The 22,348-nt window shown below is 39.5% G+C and overlaps 1 protein-coding gene across 2 annotated transcripts in view; it reads left to right on the top strand.

Annotated features, from left to right (window-relative positions):
• The window catches only part of DNAH10 (dynein axonemal heavy chain 10), a 543,078-nt gene that overhangs the window by 151,793 nt on the left and 368,937 nt on the right, over positions 1–22,348 (top strand). For both annotated transcript variants that reach the window (XM_033954155.1, XM_033954154.1), the window contains exons 22-24: positions 5,322–5,438; positions 6,853–6,955; positions 21,322–21,500. In XM_033954155.1, coding sequence (XP_033810046.1) covers positions 5,322–5,438; positions 6,853–6,955; positions 21,322–21,500 — 399 coding nt within the window. The remainder of the gene's footprint in view (positions 1–5,321; positions 5,439–6,852; positions 6,956–21,321; positions 21,501–22,348) is intronic.

The raw sequence follows: 22,348 nt of genomic DNA, 5'->3' as shown, positions 1-22,348 counted from the left end.
GCTGCATGTAATTCCGCCCTGACCATGCGTTTTTGTAAGGTTTCTAAATGATCCCAATCAGACGGAATAGATGTATTCTCCCCCGAGGTGAATAATTGAAATGATGACAGTAATTCCTTAGCTTGCTGCTCATTATAAGAGTGCGCTTCCCACCCTATAGCTGCCATGGTACACCCTGTATAGTAGGTACAACTGCGTCAAGAGAACTTACAGGGACATATATGTATGCTAGTCAGAGAAGTAAATATATAATAAATGAGAAACTGACTATAATTTTGAATACCAATGGTAAGAGAGCTAATGCCATCCACAAGTTGCTCAGAAAAAGTGAAACTCTGAAGGGAGGTGGATACCTTCCCTTGGTAAAAGAGTTTACCATCCAATCATTGCATTTGTTTAAAAAGGCATCACTCTTTAACCAGGTAAAACTTCAATTATATGAAAAAATGCTTAATCGACAAAAATTGTTCAAAACTCTTATATATAAGAAAATCTCTTATATTCCTCCTTAAATTCTAACATTTTTAATCTATCCCACAGAAGTCTCACTACTACAGAAATATCTTTGCTTGACAAGGGTCTTTCTTTTGTGCCTTCACACACGTATCAGCCTTTTGACATTAGAATTGCCTTATTCAAATTTATTAGGAAATGCAAATTGAAACATTTTTTTCATAAAGATGCAGACAGCCACAATGACATCACGGATGATTCAGGATCTACTGTACAAGTGAAATTGCCATTGAAATCCATGTGGTGCCCTCCTGGCACTGTAGACCCACACATACAGACTTTTGAAAATTTGGTACTGAAAGATATAGAGAAATTAGAGCATCTGCAGTCTCCACTCCGGTTCAATCTATCACGTTCACAGCAATTGGCTTTGAATGTTTTAGCCAATGATAGTGATATTGTTATTAGACCCGCAGACAAAGGGGGAGGTATAGTCATCTTGGACATGGCACAATATGAAGCAGAGGCTCACCGCCAATTGTCGGATAGCACATATTATGAGATGCTTCAGCATGACCCAGTGAGTGATATTCAGGATGTTATTTCAAGTATTTTGGTACGAGGGTTGGAGCTGGGTGTTATAACAGAGAGGGAGTATAAATTCTTATACTGCAAGTACCCTAAAACCCCAGTCATCTACTTTGTTCCAAAAATTCATAAATCACTCACCAACCCTCCAGGAAGACCAATAGTTTCAGGTATAGGGTCAATATTGGAACCCTTATCAGCCATGTTGGACTCTTATCTCAAGGACAGGGTCCCCTTAGCTTTATCATATATTTTAGACTCAGCCAGCATGATAAAACTTTTGGCAACATTTACCAACATTGCACATGGTGTTATACTGTTCACCTTGGATATCACAGCCCTGTATACTAATATACCACAACTTGATGCTATCGACATCATCAGGGAAGAATTACAGATGATGGATATTCCGGCCATTAAAATCAAATTTTTGACGGATCTAGCCTTAATTGCTCTGGGCATGAATTATTTTCAGTTTGGTGAAGCATTTTATAAACAGATCAAAGGTACCGCCATGGGAGCCAAAATGGCTCCATCCATTGCTTGCCTCTATGTGTCAAGATTTGAAAATACTTTTTTGTACCCTTCTATCTATTGGCAGCAGCTGATTCTTTGGAAACGCTATATAGATGATATCTTTGGTATATGGACAGGCACAGCAGAAGAACTGGACCAATTTGTGGGATGGCTGAACAGCTGTGATGTTAATCTGCAGTTTACTTTATATAAAGATCAATATCAAGTACCTTTTTTGGACATCAACATTCAGCTGAGTAATGGGAGTTTTCAAACATCTATCTATCGTAAGCCCACTGACCGCAACAATCTTCTTCAATATGATAGCTTTCATCCGAAGCATCTAAGGGATAACATCCCAGCAGGTCAGTTTTTGAGACTCCGACGACTGTGTACTTCTACACAGGATTATGTTTCTAAAGCAGAAGTTATGAAGGCCAGGTTTGAAGAAAAGGGTTATCCCGTCTCTGTTATTAAGAAGGCATACAAGAGGGGATTGTACGCTAACCGGTCTTTACTTTTAGAAACACATCCCAAGAATGATGAGCAATCTTTAGTATGTGTTTTACCCTACTCACATTTGGCATTTCACATCAAACGGACTATTAAACAGCATTGGCATGTCATGCAATACCATTCAGAGTTTTCAGAACCCCCTCGATTTGCATTCTCCAGAAATCACAATTTAAAACAAAAGCTGGTTCATTCTCAGTTCCAGCAACCTTTTCAGGACATTTCTACAAACAGTGGACATCATCCTTGTGGGCACTGCAGAATGTGTCAGTACAGTGTACCCCTACAGCACATGAATTTGATCACTAAAAGAAAACTTTGCCATACAGCTTCAGACTGTAACACTAAGCAAGTTGTATATATAATACAATGTCCTTGCGGTTTGAGCTATGTGGGCTGCACAGTACGTAGTATTAAAACTAGGATAGGTGAGCATATAAGCAGGATAAATTCTGGTATACAAGAAGCTCCCCTTGTGCAACATTGGATGCAACAGCGGCATGACATCTCCACTTTGAGATTTTCAGTACTTGACATTGTCATTGCTACCAGAGGGGGTGATATACCCAAACTCCTCTGGCGCAAGGAACAGAAGTGGATTTTTGAGCTCAACACACTTCATCCCAGTGGATTAAATAATGAGATTGAGTGGGTGGCGTTTTTGTGAATTGGTGGTTTCTCAGCACAAGGTTAACAGCAGTTTCTTTCCATCAGAGTTTTTTCCATCAGTAGCAGTTTTTTTCAACAGCTCTTTATTCATAATGACAGTGTTCTCTTTTCCATACATTAACCTTTTTGACGTCATCAATTTAGTGACGTCATCACGTTCCGTTGGAGGTCACCCCTCCTCCTCACTGTAGTATAAAAATAGTGAGGAGGTGAGCGGTCTCCGTCGTTTGGATTCTTCAAATTTTGACAAACGGTATGTGAGTGCTTTTCTCCTTTGCCCTTAGGCTGCCAAGAAGTAATTTAGTTTCTCAGCGCTTCATTTCTGAGTCTTTGTTGCGCTGTGATTGTTACAAAAATTTTTGTTGTTACTTTTAGATCATCTCTTGGGAAGATACATTTACACCAGTGTGCAGCATTATATTGGGTCTCCTGAAGCAGTTTATCGAAACGGGGCCACGTTGAGACCCCAGAGCCCTTATATTCACAGCTTTGCAAGTCTGCACAGATAAGTGCAAACAAGAGATTTTCTTATATATAAGAGTTTTGAACAATTTTTGTCGATTAAGCATTTTTTCATATAATTGAAGTTTTACCTGGTTAAAGAGTGATGCCTTTTTAAACAAATGCAATGATTGGATGGTAAACTCTTTTACCAAGGGAAGGTATCCACCTCCCTTCAGAGTTTCACTTTTTCTGAGCAACTTGTGGATGGCATTAGCTCTCTTACCATTGGTATTCAAAATTATAGTCAGTTTCTCATTTATTATATATTTACTTCTCTGACTAGCATACATATATGTCCCTGTAAGTTCTCTTGACGCAGTTAAATTTAAATGAAGCAGAACATTTTTTATTTATTAATATAGCAACACCAGCTTTTTTCCCTATTGCTGGAGAAAAATAGCATTGTTTGACCCAATCACCTTTTAGCTTTATAGATTCATTATTTGACAGATGGGTCTCTTGTATGCAACATATATCAGCGTTCTGTCTTTTTAAAAATAATAATGCCTTTTTTCTTTTAATCGGGTGATTGAGACCATTAACGTTTAAAGATATTATCTTAAGATCCATTATACATTAATATAATTTGTAATGTATCATCCCAATCTTCAATATTCTTTATATATTCCATTTTCCCATATATAATATAAATCAAAAAATTGCTTACTTCACCCAAACCCTGCAACTTTAAAGCCCACCCATTCCCTCCCTCCCCTCCCCATACATCTACGAACACTTGGAAACGCAAATTAGATCAGGTATGACATCACTCTATCACAAGCTAAAAAATTATAATTTGTATCTATTACTCCATATTTATAACATAACGTAGTATCAATAGAATTAAATATTTCTATATCTTTGCTTTCTTTTCCATCCATTCTCACAATCATATTTACTTATATTCTTAAATCAATCACTCTATATATATTTTATAGATATAAGAATTTTTAAATTAACTTAAAGCAGTCACCACATGCATTTTCAATTCCATTCATAAAAACAATTGCTCCAAAAATTCTAAAATTAGATAATAAGAAAATATTTAAAAATAAAACATAAATAAAAATTTTCATAACCCATTTTCATTATCATACTTACTTGTATTTCCAAATCAGTCATACAAAGCCTTAGAGAAATATATCAATTGACCTATATCTGTAAGAAAATGGGTTAAAATATACTTCCTAAATCTTGCAACTATTATATTTCTTTAAAAATAAAATATTATTTTCCCCTATATATCAGTTTATTTTATTCTATATATTTTCACATTTAAAGAGTCTTCTAATGTTCTTATGCCAACCTGCATCTAATCCTTCCAAGCAATTTTAGAGCTGCCTATTTTACCTTGGAGTTTAGCCTTAGGGATTGACACAAAGACTTTTTATTTTTATTGTAACCACTGATTCCCTTCTTTCCTCATGTTTTCAATTGTATTTTACGTTTTGTTTAATTTTTGTTCCCTACCATATTTTTATATTGTTTATTTTAAATTTATATTGTAAACCACTTAGATTTACCTTTATATTAACGGTATATAAAAAAAAAAAAATTGAACTTGAACTTTTCCTTAAGCACAGGACCTTAGCACATCTGTTGAAACAGTGGATCCTCCCAGCCTTCTGTCAGGGCTCTTTGTCAGTCTTAAGTATTGGTAATTTAGAAGTTATTCCAATGTCTTTCCTGAGACTGAATGACCAGGAACCCTAAGATTTCACTGACATGCCCAGGATCAGATTTGTTTAATATCATTTCTCATAGGCCTTTGCTGACATTGGTTAAGTCAACAGAAAATGCTGAGAGCTAGCAATGGAAGTCTGGCAATTACCAGTATTATAAGAGAATTAATTCCATAGCAGCATTATTGTAACAGATAAATATAAAAAAAATCTTCAGAGTAGGGACGGGCCACGAGTCTTCCACACAGAGGAGGCTGCTAGACGAAGCAATTTCAAGTCTGACTGAAAGGTTTTTTTGTGCTTTCCATGGTAGGGTTTTTATTCTTCTATTTTTGGTTTTGGACAAATAAATATATATCAGAGATAATTTAAACATTAATTATTTTTGTGATCTAGTTTACTAAAGAAGAGAGGAAATTGGCTAATAATATCCAGCACATATGGGAAACTCTCTGTGATGAATCTAGAGATGTTGATCACTCCCTTGGAGGTGTCAAAAAGAAGTTTACCCAGGTAATCTATTTATTATATGTGATCACAGCAACATTTTAACAACACCTACCAAAAAATCAGCTATGCTGGAATCCTTTGGTGCAGTGTTATAGTAAGGGGGGGGGGTGGTCCACCCCTGGTATGGTCTTTGTATGGGGCGCAGGCACCCGTCTTCCTCTCTGCCCCCTCTGCTCCTTCCCACCCTCCCTGCCGTGCGCTTGCGCCCCTTCCCTCATACCTCTGTAATTTTCCCTACACAAGCAGCATTACAAACTTGTTGCCTGTGTCGGTGTCGTCTCTCTCTGACGTCACTTCCGGGCCCCACCCCTAGGAAGTGATGTCAGAGGGATAGCTAACATGATGTGGGGAGCAAGTTCGTGACATTGCTTGCACCTGGAAAATTAAAAAGGTATGGGGAAGGGAAGGGGGACACGTGTGCGGCAGGGGGGGTGTCAGGAAAGAGCAGGGGGGTGGAGAAGAGGATGGGGGAGGGGCACCACTCACCTTCGCTATGCCACTGTTTTGGTGTAAGTACTTCAAACAATATTACACCTGGAAATAGTGAATGATATCATAATGGAAAAGGTATTTTCATTTATAATTTGGGCTAACAAGGGATGTGTAGTTGTCTGCCTTGAGTCTGTGTTTTATTATGATCATCCTGACTAGTGTCTCATCTAGGGATTTGTAACCAGCAATGAAGGAAATGTGCAGAACTTATTATGAAATTAGGGGAAAATTTCTTTTGTAGAAGGAAAAAGAGGGGAAATGGGTAGGTGGGAGAAAGGTGATGGGCGTGGGTGGGTTACGGTACTTGTTTTGTAAGAGGGGGAGGGGTTTTAATATGTGGAGTTTAATGTGGATAACTGTGCATGATTGCTTATTAATAAAAGTTAAAATAAAATGTGTATAAAATGGAAAGAGCGTTGGCTGTTCAAAAAGGTTGTTATAATAAATTTAAGGATGTGTGGGGACCTTTATTAAATTATAGTAATGAATAAGTTACACTTTTTCCAATCTTAATACACATGTGGATTTGGGGGGGGGGTTTCTTGTTTTTCCATTAAGAATATATAGATGATTGTCGTAAGATATAATTTTTATGTGGTATATATTAGTTGTATATGAATTTGGGAGGGGGGTGGGGGGTTAAATCTTCTTGGTGTATGATATTGAAAATTTTTCAAGTGATGTATTATATTTGGTTGATATTTACTCTACACTTGATGTAAGTTTAAAAATGAATAAAGAAATTATTAAAAAAAAAAAGTTAAAAAATTAAATTTATTTTGTAATATTATTTCTGTGAAAGAATTTACAGCATCATAAAGAAGTGCAGAGTATTCTGGTTTTTCAACATAGTACTAACTGGAAAGGCTGCTTTTTACTACTCTTTGAAAAGAAAAATGATTAATGAAAACCATGTTTTTCCTAGATTACCAGAGATCAGATCAAAGACTACCAGAAATTGCTGGAAGAATTTGCAATCAGATTTCGTTTAGAAGGTCCAGGTGCTGTTGGCAATGACCTTGATAAAGGTAAAAATCATTTCTATCATGTATTTCCTGTGCTAGTGGTTCCCAAATGTGTCCTCAGAGACTCCCAACTGGTTGGGTTTCTAGGATAGTCACAATGAACATGCATAAGATATACAGTACAGTGGAATCTTGGTTTGCGAGTGTTTTGCAAGACGAGCAAAACACTCGGCAAACTTTTGTCTCGCAAACTGAGCACTGCCCCGATAAATAAGCACTTATAGCTGCAGGAAGCGCTGCTTCAGAGGGATTCTTCTTCCGTCTGCTGGCCAGCCTTCCACACTGGGTGCCTTCCGCATGTTGGAGAGCCTCTATCTGAGCCTACGCAGCCGAGTGCCATCCCACCTGCACGTTGAGTATGATCACGCACAACGTCAGTCATTGACAGCACTCGGCTGCGTGGGACGGCACTTGGCTGCATGGGCTCTCATAGGCTCTCCAACATGTGGAAGGCACCTGGCGTGGAAGACTGACCAGCGGACGGCAGAGGAATCCCCCCGAAGTGGCGATGTGTGGGCTCAAGGGTTCTTCAGCGGCTGGCAGACAGAAGAGGCATCCCCCGAAGCGGCACCGCGGGATTCTTCAGTGGTTGGCTGGCGGATGGAGGAGGCGTTTCCTAGAGACCCAGCACCCGACACCCAGCACCTGAAAGGTACACACCCCTGGGCCACCCCTCAACACTTCCTCGGCACCTTTTGGGTTCTGGAACGAATTGTCAGCATTGCCATAATGGCCTATGGGGAAAGTTGCTTTGATATATGAGTACTTTGGATTATGAGCATGCTTCTGGAATAAATTATGCACGTAAACCAAGGTACCACTGTATCTGTATATACCCAGGGTCTCAAAGTCCCTCCTTGAGGGCCACAATCCAGTCGGGTTTTCATGATTTCCCCAAGGAATATGCATGAGATCTATGTACATGCACTGCTTTCAATGCATATTCATTGGGGAAATCCTGAAAACCCGACTGGATTGCGGCCCTCAAGGAGGGACTTTGAGATCCCTGGTATATGCCATTACCATTGCATTTGAGTATGTCTCACATTCGTTGTAGATATGAAAATTGAACAGTCAGGGAGTATGTATAGGGTTGCCAGATTTTCCAATCGGAAAATCCGGACCCCTAGACCTGCCCCCAGACCTGCCCAGTTCCGCCTATCCCCGCCCTGTAATGCTCTAATCCTGCCCCCACCCTAGCCATACCCCCGCTGCCTGTTCTTGTTGGGCAGGAAGGAAGTCTGCGCATATGCGGATGCCATGCGATGCTGTCACATGCACGCGTGCGTGCACATGACATTGCGTGGCATCCGCGCATGTGCAGACTTCCTTCCTGCCCGATGCAATTTGAAGAGGCTTTTCAAAACCCAGACAAAGTGCCAGGTTTTGAAAAGCTGTCCAGACCCCTGTACATGTCCTCAAAAGGAGGACATGTCCGGGGAAATCTGTATATCTGATAACCCTAAGTGTGTGAGAACCACAGTTCTGTGCTGTTAGGACTATTTGACAGGTATCTGTAGGTAGAGTTACTATACGTCCAGGAAAACCTGGACATGTCCTCTTTTTAAAATTATGGAGTCTGTCCAGATTTGGCAGGGCTGGCTTACTAAGAATCTGGTAGCTCTTCCCTTTATACCTCCTCGGCGCTGCATTTCCATTTTCTTAGGGTCATCGACAGCTGAGCGGCATGAGCCTGCTGCCATCGACCTGCCCCAGAAGCTGCCTCTCTGCAACAACTTCCTGTTCTCACGGAATTGGGACCTGCAGAGAGGCAGCTTCTGGGGCAGGCAGAGCTGCTGGTTGCCTGAAGAAAATAGAATTGTAGCACCAAGGAGGTAAGAGGAGGAGAGCTACTGGATTCTTTGTAAGCCAGCCCTGACCAATTAGCGTCTGGGGGGCTGGGCCAGGGGCAAGGTGAAGGCGGAGCTGGGAGTGTAGTGGGGCGGGGTTATGTGTCCTCTTTTTTCAGGTCAAAAATATGGTAACCCTATCTGTATACTGCTGCACCTCTTAAATTACAGAGCTCACCAAAGAGATCAGTTTCAAGTGATATTAGATGGAAATGTTTCCTCTCTAAGTCCCAAACCTACTTGAAGATTTCCAATTATACAAAATACTGCTCTGTGCCTCATCTCGGACTGTAACTATAGAGACTATGGTGTAAACCTTCACTGTTTAGTGGTTTTAATTTTAATTGTCTTTAATTTTCTTAGTGCAGTCATTTTTAAAAAAATGTTTTTTCCCAATTTTTATTATTTTCAATACTTACAATAAGTGTCACAGTAAATACAAACATTTTATATCCAAATTCCACACTTAATAGTCTTATAATATCCATTTCAGAATTATATCCCCCTCCCCCTAACAATCACAATATCTGTATATAATATCTATAATTATCCCATATCAGTTATTCAAAATTCCCACTCCCCACCTCCTCCCACCCGGATGTGCATATTTAAAGGGAAAAACACTATTTAAACGTTACAATATTTTGCTAATGGCTCCCAAATCTCCTGAAACTTCTTAAAATTTCCTTTCTGAATGGTCAATGTCCTTTCCATTTTGTACATATGACATAGTAAATTCCACCAAAAACTATAATTAAGCCTTTTACAATTCTTCTAATTGTTTGTAATTTGTTGTATGGAGACTCCTGTCATAATTAATGAAAGCCTGTTGTTTTTAGATGATATTTGGCTTTTAACCCTCATGACCATGCCAAATAATACCGTATCATAAGACAATACCACTGGATTTTCCAATAGACAGTTAATTTGGCCCCATATTGAATTCCAAAATGACAAAATAAACGAGATGACAATACCAACATCTATTCGACTTAGAGCTATCTAACTTTTGTAAACAAACTGGGGTCCAGAATGCTCTATGTAACAGAAAAAAACATGTTTGTTTCATAGATGCCGACATTGTACTTCTCAACCTCCAAGACCAAATTCTTTTTTTTTTTTTATAATTCTTTATTCATTTTTTCATCTTTCAACAAGTGTACAATACACATATCAACAATTAACAAATCACTTGAAAATCTTATCAGCAATGTATTTATATAAATAATAATCCCTCCTCCCCCCTTCCCTCCCTCCCTGATATTAATTTCCAAATAACTCTCCAATACCCTCCCACCCCATTGAGACACAGAAATTTCGTGCTTGATCTCAATACTCCAAATATCCCTAAGACCAGTTTTTGTTTTTTTATTTGCAAATTCAGCTAACAATTTATACCATTGTGCGACCTGGTGTCCCAGGAAGTCCATCTGAAAACATATGAATTCTAAGCTATACTGACTATTTATCCCAGGACAAGCAGGCAGCATATTCCCACACATGGGTGACGTCACCGACGGAGCCCCGCAGCGGACAGCCTCGAAAGCAAACTTGCTTGAAGATCTCGAACTTTCGAGTGCTGCACCGCGCCTGCGCGCGTGCCTTCCCGCCCGAACTAGGGGGCGCATCTCCTGAGAGGATCCTCAGTTCGTTTATTTCCGCGGAGACAAGAAGACACGTTTTTTCTTTCTCTGCAGCTAATTGCCTTCTCATCACCGCGGCTGGTTCTTTGTTTGAGTTGGTCGCTGTGTATTTGTATTTCTATTTCTTTTTCTTTTTCTCTTAAAAAAAAAAAAAAAAAAATTATATTTTTTTGTTTCTTTCGATTTGTTCGGCCGTCGAGCTTGGGCCTAGGCCTAGGTCCTTCCGTTCGACACGGACTTTATTTTTTCCATGTCCCGGCCCCTTACCGGGTTTAAACGCTGTCGACAGTGTAATCGGGTGATTTCGGTCACCGATCCCCACTGCCGTTGTCTACAGTGCCTGGGTTCTTCTCATTCACCAGAAGATTGTCATCGCTGCTTCACCCTCACTCCACGGGCTTTTCGGCGACGTTGTGTTCAATTTCATCAACTTTTTGGCATGGAGCAGTCTTCGGACCCGGCTTCGATCGGGGCGGCTGCCCCGGTCTCGAAGGCTTTAACTTCGACGACCTCGACGACCTCGACGACCTCGACACCTGTGGTCTCGAAGGCCTCGACCCATACTCCGGCTGGAGTTTCGGTCTCGAAGGCCTCGACCTCTTCTACTTCGGGTGCCTCGAAGACGACGCCATCCACGAAGTCTTCTACGGGGGGTAAGTCTCCGAGTTCTCTTTCAGGTACCGTACCCAAGAAGCCACCAGAGTCCTCGGCGCGCCCAGCTTCGAAGCGTACCTCCAAGATAAGGGAATACTCACATTCGAGGTCGCCCTCTTCGGAGCGTACTGCTGCACCTACAAAGTCAGATCCTTCTGTCTCGGTGCCACTGCTGGAGAACATGTTAAAATCTATACTTACTACCCAGATTTCCTCTTTGGTGGCTCAACTGGTCCCGTCCTCGACCTTGCCTCGGACTGATCAGCCTGCCACTCAGCCAGAGCTTCCTGTCTCTCGAGGCCGATCCCGGACACCGAGGATCATTTCTTCATCGGAGTCTTCTCCGAGCTCACCTCCTCCGAAGCATCGGTCTAAGCATTCGAGGTCTGTTACTTCCAAGTCTCGGAAGGAGTCTTCGACTTTTGATACCGAGGCTTCTTTGCCTCGTTCTTCGAAGACAAAACATGTATCTCGACATCATCGAGCCTCGACTCGAAGCCCTTCTCGATCCGGAACACCATCGAAGCCAGTCCGTCGAGGCAGTTCTCCACACACCTCGACTCACTCTGTACCACGTACTCCTGGTACTTCTCCATCTAGAGGTTTGAAAAGAAAACATTCTCTCACTCCAACTCACAGTGCAGCTTCCTCTGTCACTCTACGTCTGGAGTCCGACCTTTCACCATACTCTAGAGAGGCTTCTCCATCCTACTCAGTTCAACAAAAGTCTCGCAGTGCCTCTCCTGAAGAAACATCTGATCCAAAATCTATTTCTTTTGCCAAATTTATCTTTGACATGGGTCAAGCACTCAAGATAGACCTTCATTCAGACTCAAAATATACTCCTGAATACTTGGCAGATATGGAGCTTCCCCATCCACCAAAAGAGTCACTCAGATTACCTATGACTCCTGTCCTGCAGCAGACTTTCACTCGCAACATGGAAACTCCTTATTCTATCACCGCTATCCCATCCAAATTGGAATCTCGTTACAGAACAGTACCATCTAAAGGATATGAAAAGTCTCAACTTTCTCATCAATCTCTGGTTGTTGAATCATCACTCAAGAAAGCACATCCCTCTAAAATTTATGCTTCTGTTCCTCCTGGTAGGGAAGGCCGTACCATGGATAAATTTGGCCGTCGTTTATATCAGAACTCTATGATGGCAAATAGGGTTCTTAATTATAATTACATATTTACATCCTACTTCAACCATTTTTTAAAGATTTTATCTTCATTTTACCCGGACATCTCTACCACTCGCTTATCTGAATTCAAAAACATCCTTAAGACTCTTTCTCAATTGAGACTCTTTATGCTACAAGCTTCCTATGATGCCTTTGAGCTCTCATCTAGAGTGTCGGCATTTGCTGTAGCCATGCGTAGGTTAGCATGGTTAAGAATAGTAGATATGGATCCTAATCTTCAGGATAGATTGGCTAATCTTCCTTGTCAGGGGAATGAATTGTTTGATGATTCTATTGAAGCAGCTACAAAACGTCTTTCAGAACATGAACGTTCTTTTGCTTCCCTCATTCGTCCAAAACCTAAATCTAATCCAACTAGAGGTTTCAAACAAACTCCACGTCGCTATCCGCAGAAAACAACTCCTGCTTTTTCTAGACCTCCTGCTCGTCGTCCTCCTCCACAACAAAGGCAACAAAAATCTCAGACTCCTGCTGCCTCCAAACCTACTCAGTCTTTTTGACAATCTCGACCTGAGCATTCAAATTTCTCGGTGTCCAAATTCTCTCCTCCCCATAGGGGGTCGTCTGTCCACTTTTTATCACCAATGGGAGCTCATTACTTCAGATCTCTGGGTACTTACCATCATTCGAGAGGGATACTCTCTTCGACTCCTTCAGGTACCTCCAGATCGCCATCCAAGAGAGTGTCTTTCAGATCAGTCGCATCTTCCCCTCCTTCTTCAAGAAGCTCGAGCTCTTCTTCTCCTGCGAGCAGTGGAGGAAGTGCCTCTTCTCCAAAGGAACTTGGGATTCTACTCCCGTTATTTTCTAGTTCCCAAAAAGACGGGGGATTTGCGACCGATTTTGGACCTCAGAGCCCTCAACAAATTTCTAGTCAAAGAGAAATTTCGAATGCTCACTCTGCCAACTCTATATGCCTTGATGGATCAAGGGGATTGGATGTGCTCTCTCGATCTCAAAGAGGCCTATACTCATATCCCTATTCATCCAGCCTGTCGCAAGTATCTCAGATTTCAGGTAGGAAATCTTCATCTTCAGTACAGAGTTCTCCCCTTCGGACTGGCTTCTTCCCCCAGAGTTTTCACCAAATGCCTAGTGGTGGTTGCTGCAGCCCTTCGCAACCGGGGTCTTCAAGTCTTTCCATACCTGGACGACTGGCTCATCAAAGCTCCCTCTTTTTCAGAGGTTATTGCAGCGACCCAACAGACTATTCTTTTTCTGCAAAGTTTGGGATTTCACATCAATTTTCCCAAATCTCAACTGACTCCTTCTCAGTCTCTCCAGTTCATAGGAGCAACTCTGGACACTATCAATATGAGAGCATTCCTTCCACAACCACGCCAGGATGCAATCCTTCAAATTTCTCATCAATTTTGCCATCTTTCCTCGGTTCCAGCAAGGAAAATGATGGTTCTACTCGGTCACATGGCTTCTACAGTTCATGTGGTTCCTTTTGCCAGACTTCACCTGCGCATTCCTCAATGGACACTGGCATCTCAATGGCAACAATCAGTCGATCCGCCGACTCGACAAATTTCCATCACTCCTTCATTAAAGAAGTCTCTCCGTTGGTGGATGCTCTCTTTGAATCTTTCAAGAGGTTTGCTGTTTTACCCTCTTCCTCATCAGAAGGTGCTCACAACCGACTCGTCAATGTACGCATGGGGAGCCCATGTGGACGGTCTTTGCACTCAAGGACTCTGGACCCAAGCAGACCGGAAGTGTCCTATAAATCTGTTGGAACTCAGAGCGATATTCTATGCTCTCAAAGCTTTTCAGCATCTACTCCACGACATGGTGATTCTAGTACGTACAGACAACCAAGTAGCCATGTATTACGTCAACAAACAGGGAGGGACGGGCTCTCACTCCCTCTGTCAAGAGGCTCTGAAATTATGGAATTGGGCGATTCTTCACAACATCTTTCTCAGAGCGGTCTATATTCAGGGTCAACACAATTATTTGGCGGACAAGTTGAGTCGTCTTCTACAACCTCACGAATGGACACTCAATTCTCCTACTCTTCGCCAAATTTTTGCTCGTTGGGGGACTCCACAGATAGATCTATTTGCGTCTCCCCTCAACTTCAAACTTCCTCAATTTTGCTCCCGCATCTATACTCCTCAACGTCTCGAAGCGGATGCGTTTCTACTGGACTGGAGGAATCAGTTCCTTTATGCTTTTCCTCCGTTTCCTCTGATTCTCAAGACTCTAGTCAAGTTGAAATCAGACCATGCCACCATGATTCTGATAGCTCCTCGGTGGCCCAGGCAACCTTGGTTCTCCCTTCTACTTCAACTCAGCACCAGAGAACCTCTACTTCTACCAATATTTCCTTCTCTACTAACGCAGAATCAAGGATCTTTGCTTCATCCCAATCTACAGTCTCTACATTTGACAGCTTGGTACCTTTCAATATAACAGACTTTTCTCAATTCTCTCCGTCTGTACAAGATATTTTACTTGCTTCCAGAAAACCATCAACTAGGCAATGTTATGGTCAAAAGTGGACAAGATTCTCTGCTTGGTGTTCTACACGTAATTTACCACCCAGTTCTGCTTCCTTGACATCAATTCTAGATTATTTGCATCATTTGTCACAATCTGGACTTCAGACTACATCTATACGAGTCCACCTTAGTGCTATAACTGCTTTTCATCAGCCCTTGGATGGAAAACCCCTTTCTGCGCATCCTATGATCTCTCGTTTTATGAAAGGACTCTTAAATCTCCATCCTCCTCTTAAACCACCTCCTGTGATTTGGGATCTCAATGTTGTTTTAGCTCAACTTATGAAACCTCCTTTTGAACCACTTGACAAAGCTCATCTCAAGTACCTCACTTGGAAAGTTGTGTTCCTGATCGCTCTCACTTCTGCTCGTCGTGTCAGTGAGTTACAAGCGCTAGTGGCTGATCCACCTTTCACAGTTTTTCACCATGACAAAGTTGTTCTCCGTACTCATCCTAAATTCCTACCTAAAGTTGTTTCAGAATTCCATATCAATCAGTCTATTGTTCTGCCTGTATTTTTTCCAAAGCCTCATTCTCATCCAGGAGAGGCGGCTCTTCATACATTGGACTGTAAACGTGCTTTGGCTTTCTACCTTCAACGCACTCAACTTCACAGAACATCTCCTCAACTTTTCATATCTTTTGATCCGAACAGGTTGGGACGTCCTATATCAAAACGCACAATCTCCAACTGGATGGCTGCTTGCATTTCATTTTGCTATGCTCAGGCTGGTCTTTCCTTGCAAGGTCGAGTGACGGGCCACAAAGTTAGAGCTATGGCGGCGTCTGTAGCTTTCCTCAGATCAACTCCTATTGAGGAAATCTGCAAGGCTGCCACTTGGTCCTCGGTTCATACTTTCACCTCTCATTATTGTCTGGATACCTTATCCAGGAGGGATGGCCATTTTGGCCAATCTGTTTTGCAAAATCTTTTTTCGTAATCTGCCAACTTCCCTCCATCCCTTTATATTTAGCTTGGAGGTCACCCATGTGTGGGAATATGCTGCCTGCTTGTCCTGGGATAAAGCACAGTTACTTACCGTAACAGTTGTTATCCAGGGACAGCAGGCAGATATTCCCACAACCCTCCCACCTCCCCTGGTTGGCTTCTTGGCTAGGTATCTGAACTGAGGATCCTCTCAGGAGATGCGCCCCCTAGTTCGGGCGGGAAGGCACGCGCGCAGGCGCGGTGCAGCACTCGAAAGTTCGAGATCTTCAAGCAAGTTTGCTTTCGAGGCTGTCCGCTGCGGGGCTCCGTCGGTGACGTCACCCATGTGTGGGAATATCTGCCTGCTGTCCCTGGATAACAACTGTTACGGTAAGTAACTGTGCTTTCAGGGAACCCTGCTTGAATGGCCTGCTTCAGTTGCAACCATCTAAAACTTTGTGATTTATTAAGTCCAAATTTATATTGCAACTGTGAAAATTCAAGCAGTTTACCATTAGAAATAACATCATTTAAAGTATGTATTCCTGCTATAATCCAATGCTTCCAGATGACTTTAAAACCGCCAATTTGAATCTTGGAGTTTAGCCATATAGTTTGATTTGTAGATTTATGTATTGGGATAGGTGTTAAATTGTTAACATATCGTAAGGTTTTCCATGTATCCATTAAAATTCTGTTTTCTTTATATACTCCAGGCATCTTGATACTGAGAACCTGACATAATCGCAGAGGAAACATGAGTCGCCATTCCAACCACAACCAATCTGGTATATTTTCAATGAGCTCTGGGAGGACCCAATACATATCCTGGCGCAAGATATAGGATTGAATAATAGTTGATAAAATTATTAAATTTTATATGATGTCTAAAATTGTAGTAAGGATTATATAAGATATGTTGTATATACAATATGTTATAGAGATATCAAGTGTATACTTAAGGTAATTGTATGAATTTTTATGATACACTTGTTGTTATATGAAAAAATTATTTTGTTTTATAAATCTTTATTCATTTTCTTATGTTACAGCAAGTGGATTACATAAGCTCAATTAAAACTTGGATATACACACTTGATAAACTCATAATAAATATCAGTGAAACATTTTTTTTTTTTTGAGGCAAAGTATAAAATACAGATTAATATATAAGAATTTTAAATTATATAATACATATTGAATATAATATTTTCCCATCCCCTCCACCCTCCCTTCCAGTCAATATATATTTATTATATGAAAAAATTAATAAAAAATGTTAAACGAAAAAAAGATATAGGATTGATGATACCTATAAAAATTTGGAAAATTTACCCCTCCCTCCGCAATTGGCTTTTGTAAAGATACCAATGAAATTCTCGCAATTTTACCCAGCCAAATAAATTTTGTAAGAATACTGTTTAACTTTTTATAAAAGGACCCCTTAAAAAAAACTGGTAACATACTCATTTGATAACAAACCACAGGCAATATCATCATTTTAATAGTTTGGACTCAATCCCACCAAGAAAGATGTAAAGGATTCCACTGCTCGCACATTTATGTTACCTTCTGTAATAAAAAATTTTCATTCATCTTCATAGTTTCTTCCTGAGTATTTTTTATCCAGATACCTAAATACTTTATTCCATCTTCTTTCCATAAAAAGGGAAATTTTTTCCAAATAATCCTTTTGTGCAATGGACATTAAGTGGAAGAACTTCTGATTTATTCTTTTTTTTTTTATAATTTTTATTTATTCATTTTTGAATTCTTACAACAAGTGAATTAAACATATTATAATCAATTGTCATATATCACTTGTATTTACAAACAAATCATCTTGTAATACAGAATAAATACCCCCCTTTTTATCAATATTCCTATTTCCATATTTATCTTATAACCTGAGAATTTTCCAAATATCTCTATCAAATGGTTGTTTCAGGATTCTCAAATGAAGCAGTATATCATCCGCGTAAGCAGAGACCTTGTAATCAGTCATTTGACAGAGCACCTTGGTAAATATGAGCCAGTAAAAATCCTACTCTCCCAAGATGCTTTTCTCAGGCTGACATCCTTGAGAAATGTCAAGTTTTTAATAATGTAGTTCTCTGCATTCTTCTAGTTTTAAGGATCTTGGCCATAAAGGTAGACCCTATAGAAAGAAATTGCTTTGTTACTTATTATTTTTTGCAGAGAATTTTGTCTTCTGTTTTTTGTTCTTCTAGGACAGGGTTCTTACATTTACATTTTATCATTTTTATTCATTTTACAACTTACATCAAGTGTATCAAGACATAACATTTGAATTGAAAAAACATCACTTGTAGTACTATTATTATCATCAACAACTGACATTCATGAAAGTTAACCTCCCCTCCCATCCCTATCACATCAAAAATATTCATTTATATTATATTATACATTCTATTAATATATCAAAAAAATCATCCCTCCCACCCATCCCTATCACCTCATTTCAATTATCTTATGAAGGGAAAATGTTTACTATTCATTACAAAAGTCTGTTAATGGTCCCCAAACATCTCAAAATTTACCAAAATATCCTCTCTGTGTGGCTATCGTTCTTTCCATTTTATAAATATGACTTACAGAACTCCACCAAAAACTGTAATTTAATCTACTCTGATTTTTCCAATTGAATGTAATATGTTGAATGGCAATTCCAGTCAGAATAAGTAGAAGCTTATTGTTTTTTGAAGAAATCTGACTTTTTGCTCTCATTGACATGCCAAATAAAATAGTATCATATGTCAAGGCTACCGGATTTTCTAACAACCTATTTATTTGGCCCCAAGTTGATTTCCAAAAAGCCCAAATACATGGACAATAGAATAATAAATGATCTAAAGTCCCAGCTTCGAGATTCTTAACCTGGGGTCCATGGATGGATTTCAGGGAGTCCATGAGAATCAGATAAAAATTAACATTTATATTCACTATACAGCCCAGTACTGTTGATTTTTCTCATAGATAACGAGAGAGTAGATGTAGTAGTAGTAATGGTAACAGAAAACGTAGTAGCAGTAAATCTGTTTTACCCCCCCTTTTACAAAACCATGGCGTGGTTATTAGCGCCAGCTGCGGCAGTAACAGCTCTGACGCTCATAGGAATTCTATGAGTGTCTGAGCTGTTACCGCTGTGACCAGCTCAAAAATGCTAGCGCGATTTTGTAAAAGGGGGGAGGTTAATTTGCACAAGAGGATTGTATTTCATAATTACGAGTATAATGAGTGGCCAGTACTTTTTGCATAAAAAAGGAGTGGTTTTTTTTTTTTAAGATTGTTTACTTTAAAGTTGAATAATACTTTGATTATTTCATATATGTATGAGACAATCAAATCTCAATAAATAAAGTACATTAAATCCATTGCATGCAAAGTTGTGTTTCCTTTTTTGTTCTTTTTTATCCAAACTATTGTAGTTCTTACCTTGTTCTTTTCGTGCCTGTCTGTCAAGTTAGTCCTGTACGACTGTTTTTCTGTGTTGTATATTTCTTTGTCCTACCTTGAGGTTGGTTGTTTACCTGATTTATTTTAACCGTATGTAAAACCGCCTTGAATTTTGATAAGGCGGTATAACAAATTTTAATAAACTTGGAATTTTATGTGACTATTTCTGGGGAAGCTGGTCCAGAGCTTTCATCAGATTCTTTAAAAAAAAATTCTTTATTGATTTTTCAGACTACAAATACACAATAAATGATTCACATATTCACATATTACATAATAATCGCAACAAAACTTACAAATACTACTGCACAATAAAATTTTCCCCCACCCTCCCAGTTAATAAACAAATATAACACAATCTTCATGAAACTATTCATAAAATCCATGGAACAATTCCATTCCCTTCCCTTACCCCCACCCCCCTAGGATGTGTATGTTTACATGTCTATAAAATATAATTAATTATTCCTCTTTACAGATTTTAGCCAATGGCTCCCAAACATCCATAAAATTCTTAAAATGTCCCTGTTGTATGGCCATGCAACGCTCCATTTTATAAGTATAACACAAGGATTGTAGTTCAACCTATTCCAGTTTTTCCAATTTCTTAAAATGAGTTGCATGGTAAGCCCTGTCATTACAAAAAGTAACTTGTTATTTCTCACAGATAATTAACTTTTAGCTCTCATAAGTGTACCAAATAAAATAGTATCATAAGATAAAGCCACTGAATTCTCTAATAAATTATTTACTTGGTCCCAAATAGACCTCCAAAACTGCAGTATCAAGGGACAATAGTAAAGTAAATGGTCTAAAGTCCCAGCTTCAAGATGACAATGCTAGCATCTATTGGACTTGGAACTATATAATTTATGTAAATGAGCAGGGGTCCAGAAAACTCTATGTAATAAGAAAAAACAAGTTTGTCTCATAGATGCTGACACTGTACATCTCATCCAAATTCGTGGCCATTGAGACACAGTAATCTGATGCTTAATCTCAATGCTCCAAATGTCACAAAGACCAGTTTTTGGTTTCTTAATCAAAAATCCAGATATTAATTTATACCACTGAGCGGCCTGGTGCCCTAGAAAGTCCACCTGAAAACATAGTATTGGCAAATTCTTAAAGGGGTCCGTGACTTTAAAAAGGTTAAGAATCACTGTTCTAGGACATAAATATGGCAGGGAAGTGCTCCCTCTACCAAACATACTAGGTGCGGATGTTGAACTGCCTCCCTTCCCTTACTGCCAGTATGACCTCTCTACACCTTCCCCCCTCTGCAGCTAAGCAGAATTCCAATACCTATAGCTTTTGATTTATTATATATGTTATTGTTTGCTATGCTTGCATCATTATTTGTTTTATCCTGTCTTTATATTAAGTACTGTTTGTAAATCAATTTGAGAGTACTCAGGAAAGAGGTCTAAAAGATCATTAAATGGAAATCTGCAGGAAGGTCTATTGGATGTTTCCGCTTTATTGGAACAATCAGATAGCGAAGTGGCTTTTCCAGCCACTCTCTTATTGACTGTAGTATTAGCTCCAGACAAGGATTGGATCCTTAACCTTTTCTTCAAATATAGATCTAAGGACTTCCATAGTCAGATATTTCCTGATGTCTCGAGGGAGACTCAGAAAAAAGACAAGAATTTTTAATATTGAAACCTGGGGTGACTCAGCTAGGGGGTCTTTTCTTTCTTAGATACCCTTGCAAATGTGTTTTAGATATTGTTCTTTAAAATATGTGTTTGTAGACCCGTCTCATTTGATTAGTTTTCTTTCCCTTAAGCACCTTGAGAACGAAGAAACAACTGCATCTAAGTAATAATTAGCTTTTTTTGAATATATTAGTTTAAACTACTCTTTTCTTTAAGTCTTGGATTCAAAGTTTGAGGACTGGAGTGAGATTAAGCTAAGTTGATTTCTTTCTTGTTTCAAGTTTGATTTTATTTTTCAGGATTGAAAGTAAATTTAAATATTATGATGTCTTGAACACACTTTCTGTACAAGATGTTATGCTTGGAATATAATTTGAAATCTTATTAAAAAAATATATATATAAATAATCCTTGTTCTACATGTTCTTTTACAGGGGTAGAAATCCTAAAGATATTTGAAATTGAACTGATGGAACATGAGAAAAGTCGTCAGGAATTGGCCAATGCAGAGAAACTTTTTGATCTTCCAATAACGATGTATTCTGATCTCCAACAAGTGCAGTATGAAATGAAGGGGCTCCGGCAGGTCTTTGACATTTACAGTAAGCAAAAAGTAAGAAGGTTTGGAAGTAATTTTTTTTCTGATAGGGAACGAAGATGATTTAACTGCTGTAATCTGGTTATGCTCCATTGATCATACCATAGGCAGCGGAATGCTGTTTGGTTTGCGGGGGCCCCAAGAGCTCCGCCCTAGCCCCAGTGGTGACAGCCCATCACCAGCTCCCAACTCCACCTCCTACCTCCTCCTGGCATTGTACTTTAAATCTGCTGCGCAGCATCAACGAGCAGGCCTACCCCGGAAGTAGAATGAAGGGTTCTGGGGCAGGCCTGCTCATTGATGTTGCGTGGCAGCTGCTCCAAAGATATAAAGTACAACATCAGGAAACAAGTGGGAGGGCGGTCACCAACCGTCGACCACCAATTTTTGGAGAGGCCATGGCCCATGTGGCCTCCCCTGTTCTGATGCCTATGGGTCATACTACTGTGCTAATAAAAAATTTGCATCCAAATATTGGATAAGATAAGGGGGGGTGGGATTATGAAGGATAATAATTGATAATTGTTATTTATTAGTATATGGGTTGGAGGGGTGGGCTTCTTATATAATTATCTATTTGGAATATTACAAATAAGAATGTCAAGTGATTAATTAAGATATTTATGAATGATTATTGTACACTTGTTGTAATTTTTGAAAATGAATAAAGATTAAAAAAAAAAAAATTTGCATTCACATACATTTGTCTGTAGACAGATTTGTCAGTTTTTAATGCCATGATTTCCACAAATAAAATGATTGTTTACACTTGGAACGGACTTTTAATATTGTCCTTCCCACCTATTTTTCAAGACTGTATAGATGAATAGATTGTTAATCTTTTCTTCTGCTGCCTCATTTAT

The sequence above is a fragment of the Geotrypetes seraphini genome, chromosome 8 (assembly GCF_902459505.1).
Source record: "Geotrypetes seraphini chromosome 8, aGeoSer1.1, whole genome shotgun sequence".
Taxonomy (NCBI): Eukaryota; Metazoa; Chordata; class Amphibia; order Gymnophiona; family Dermophiidae; genus Geotrypetes; species Geotrypetes seraphini.
This window is presented reverse-complemented; position numbering and strand designations above follow the sequence as displayed.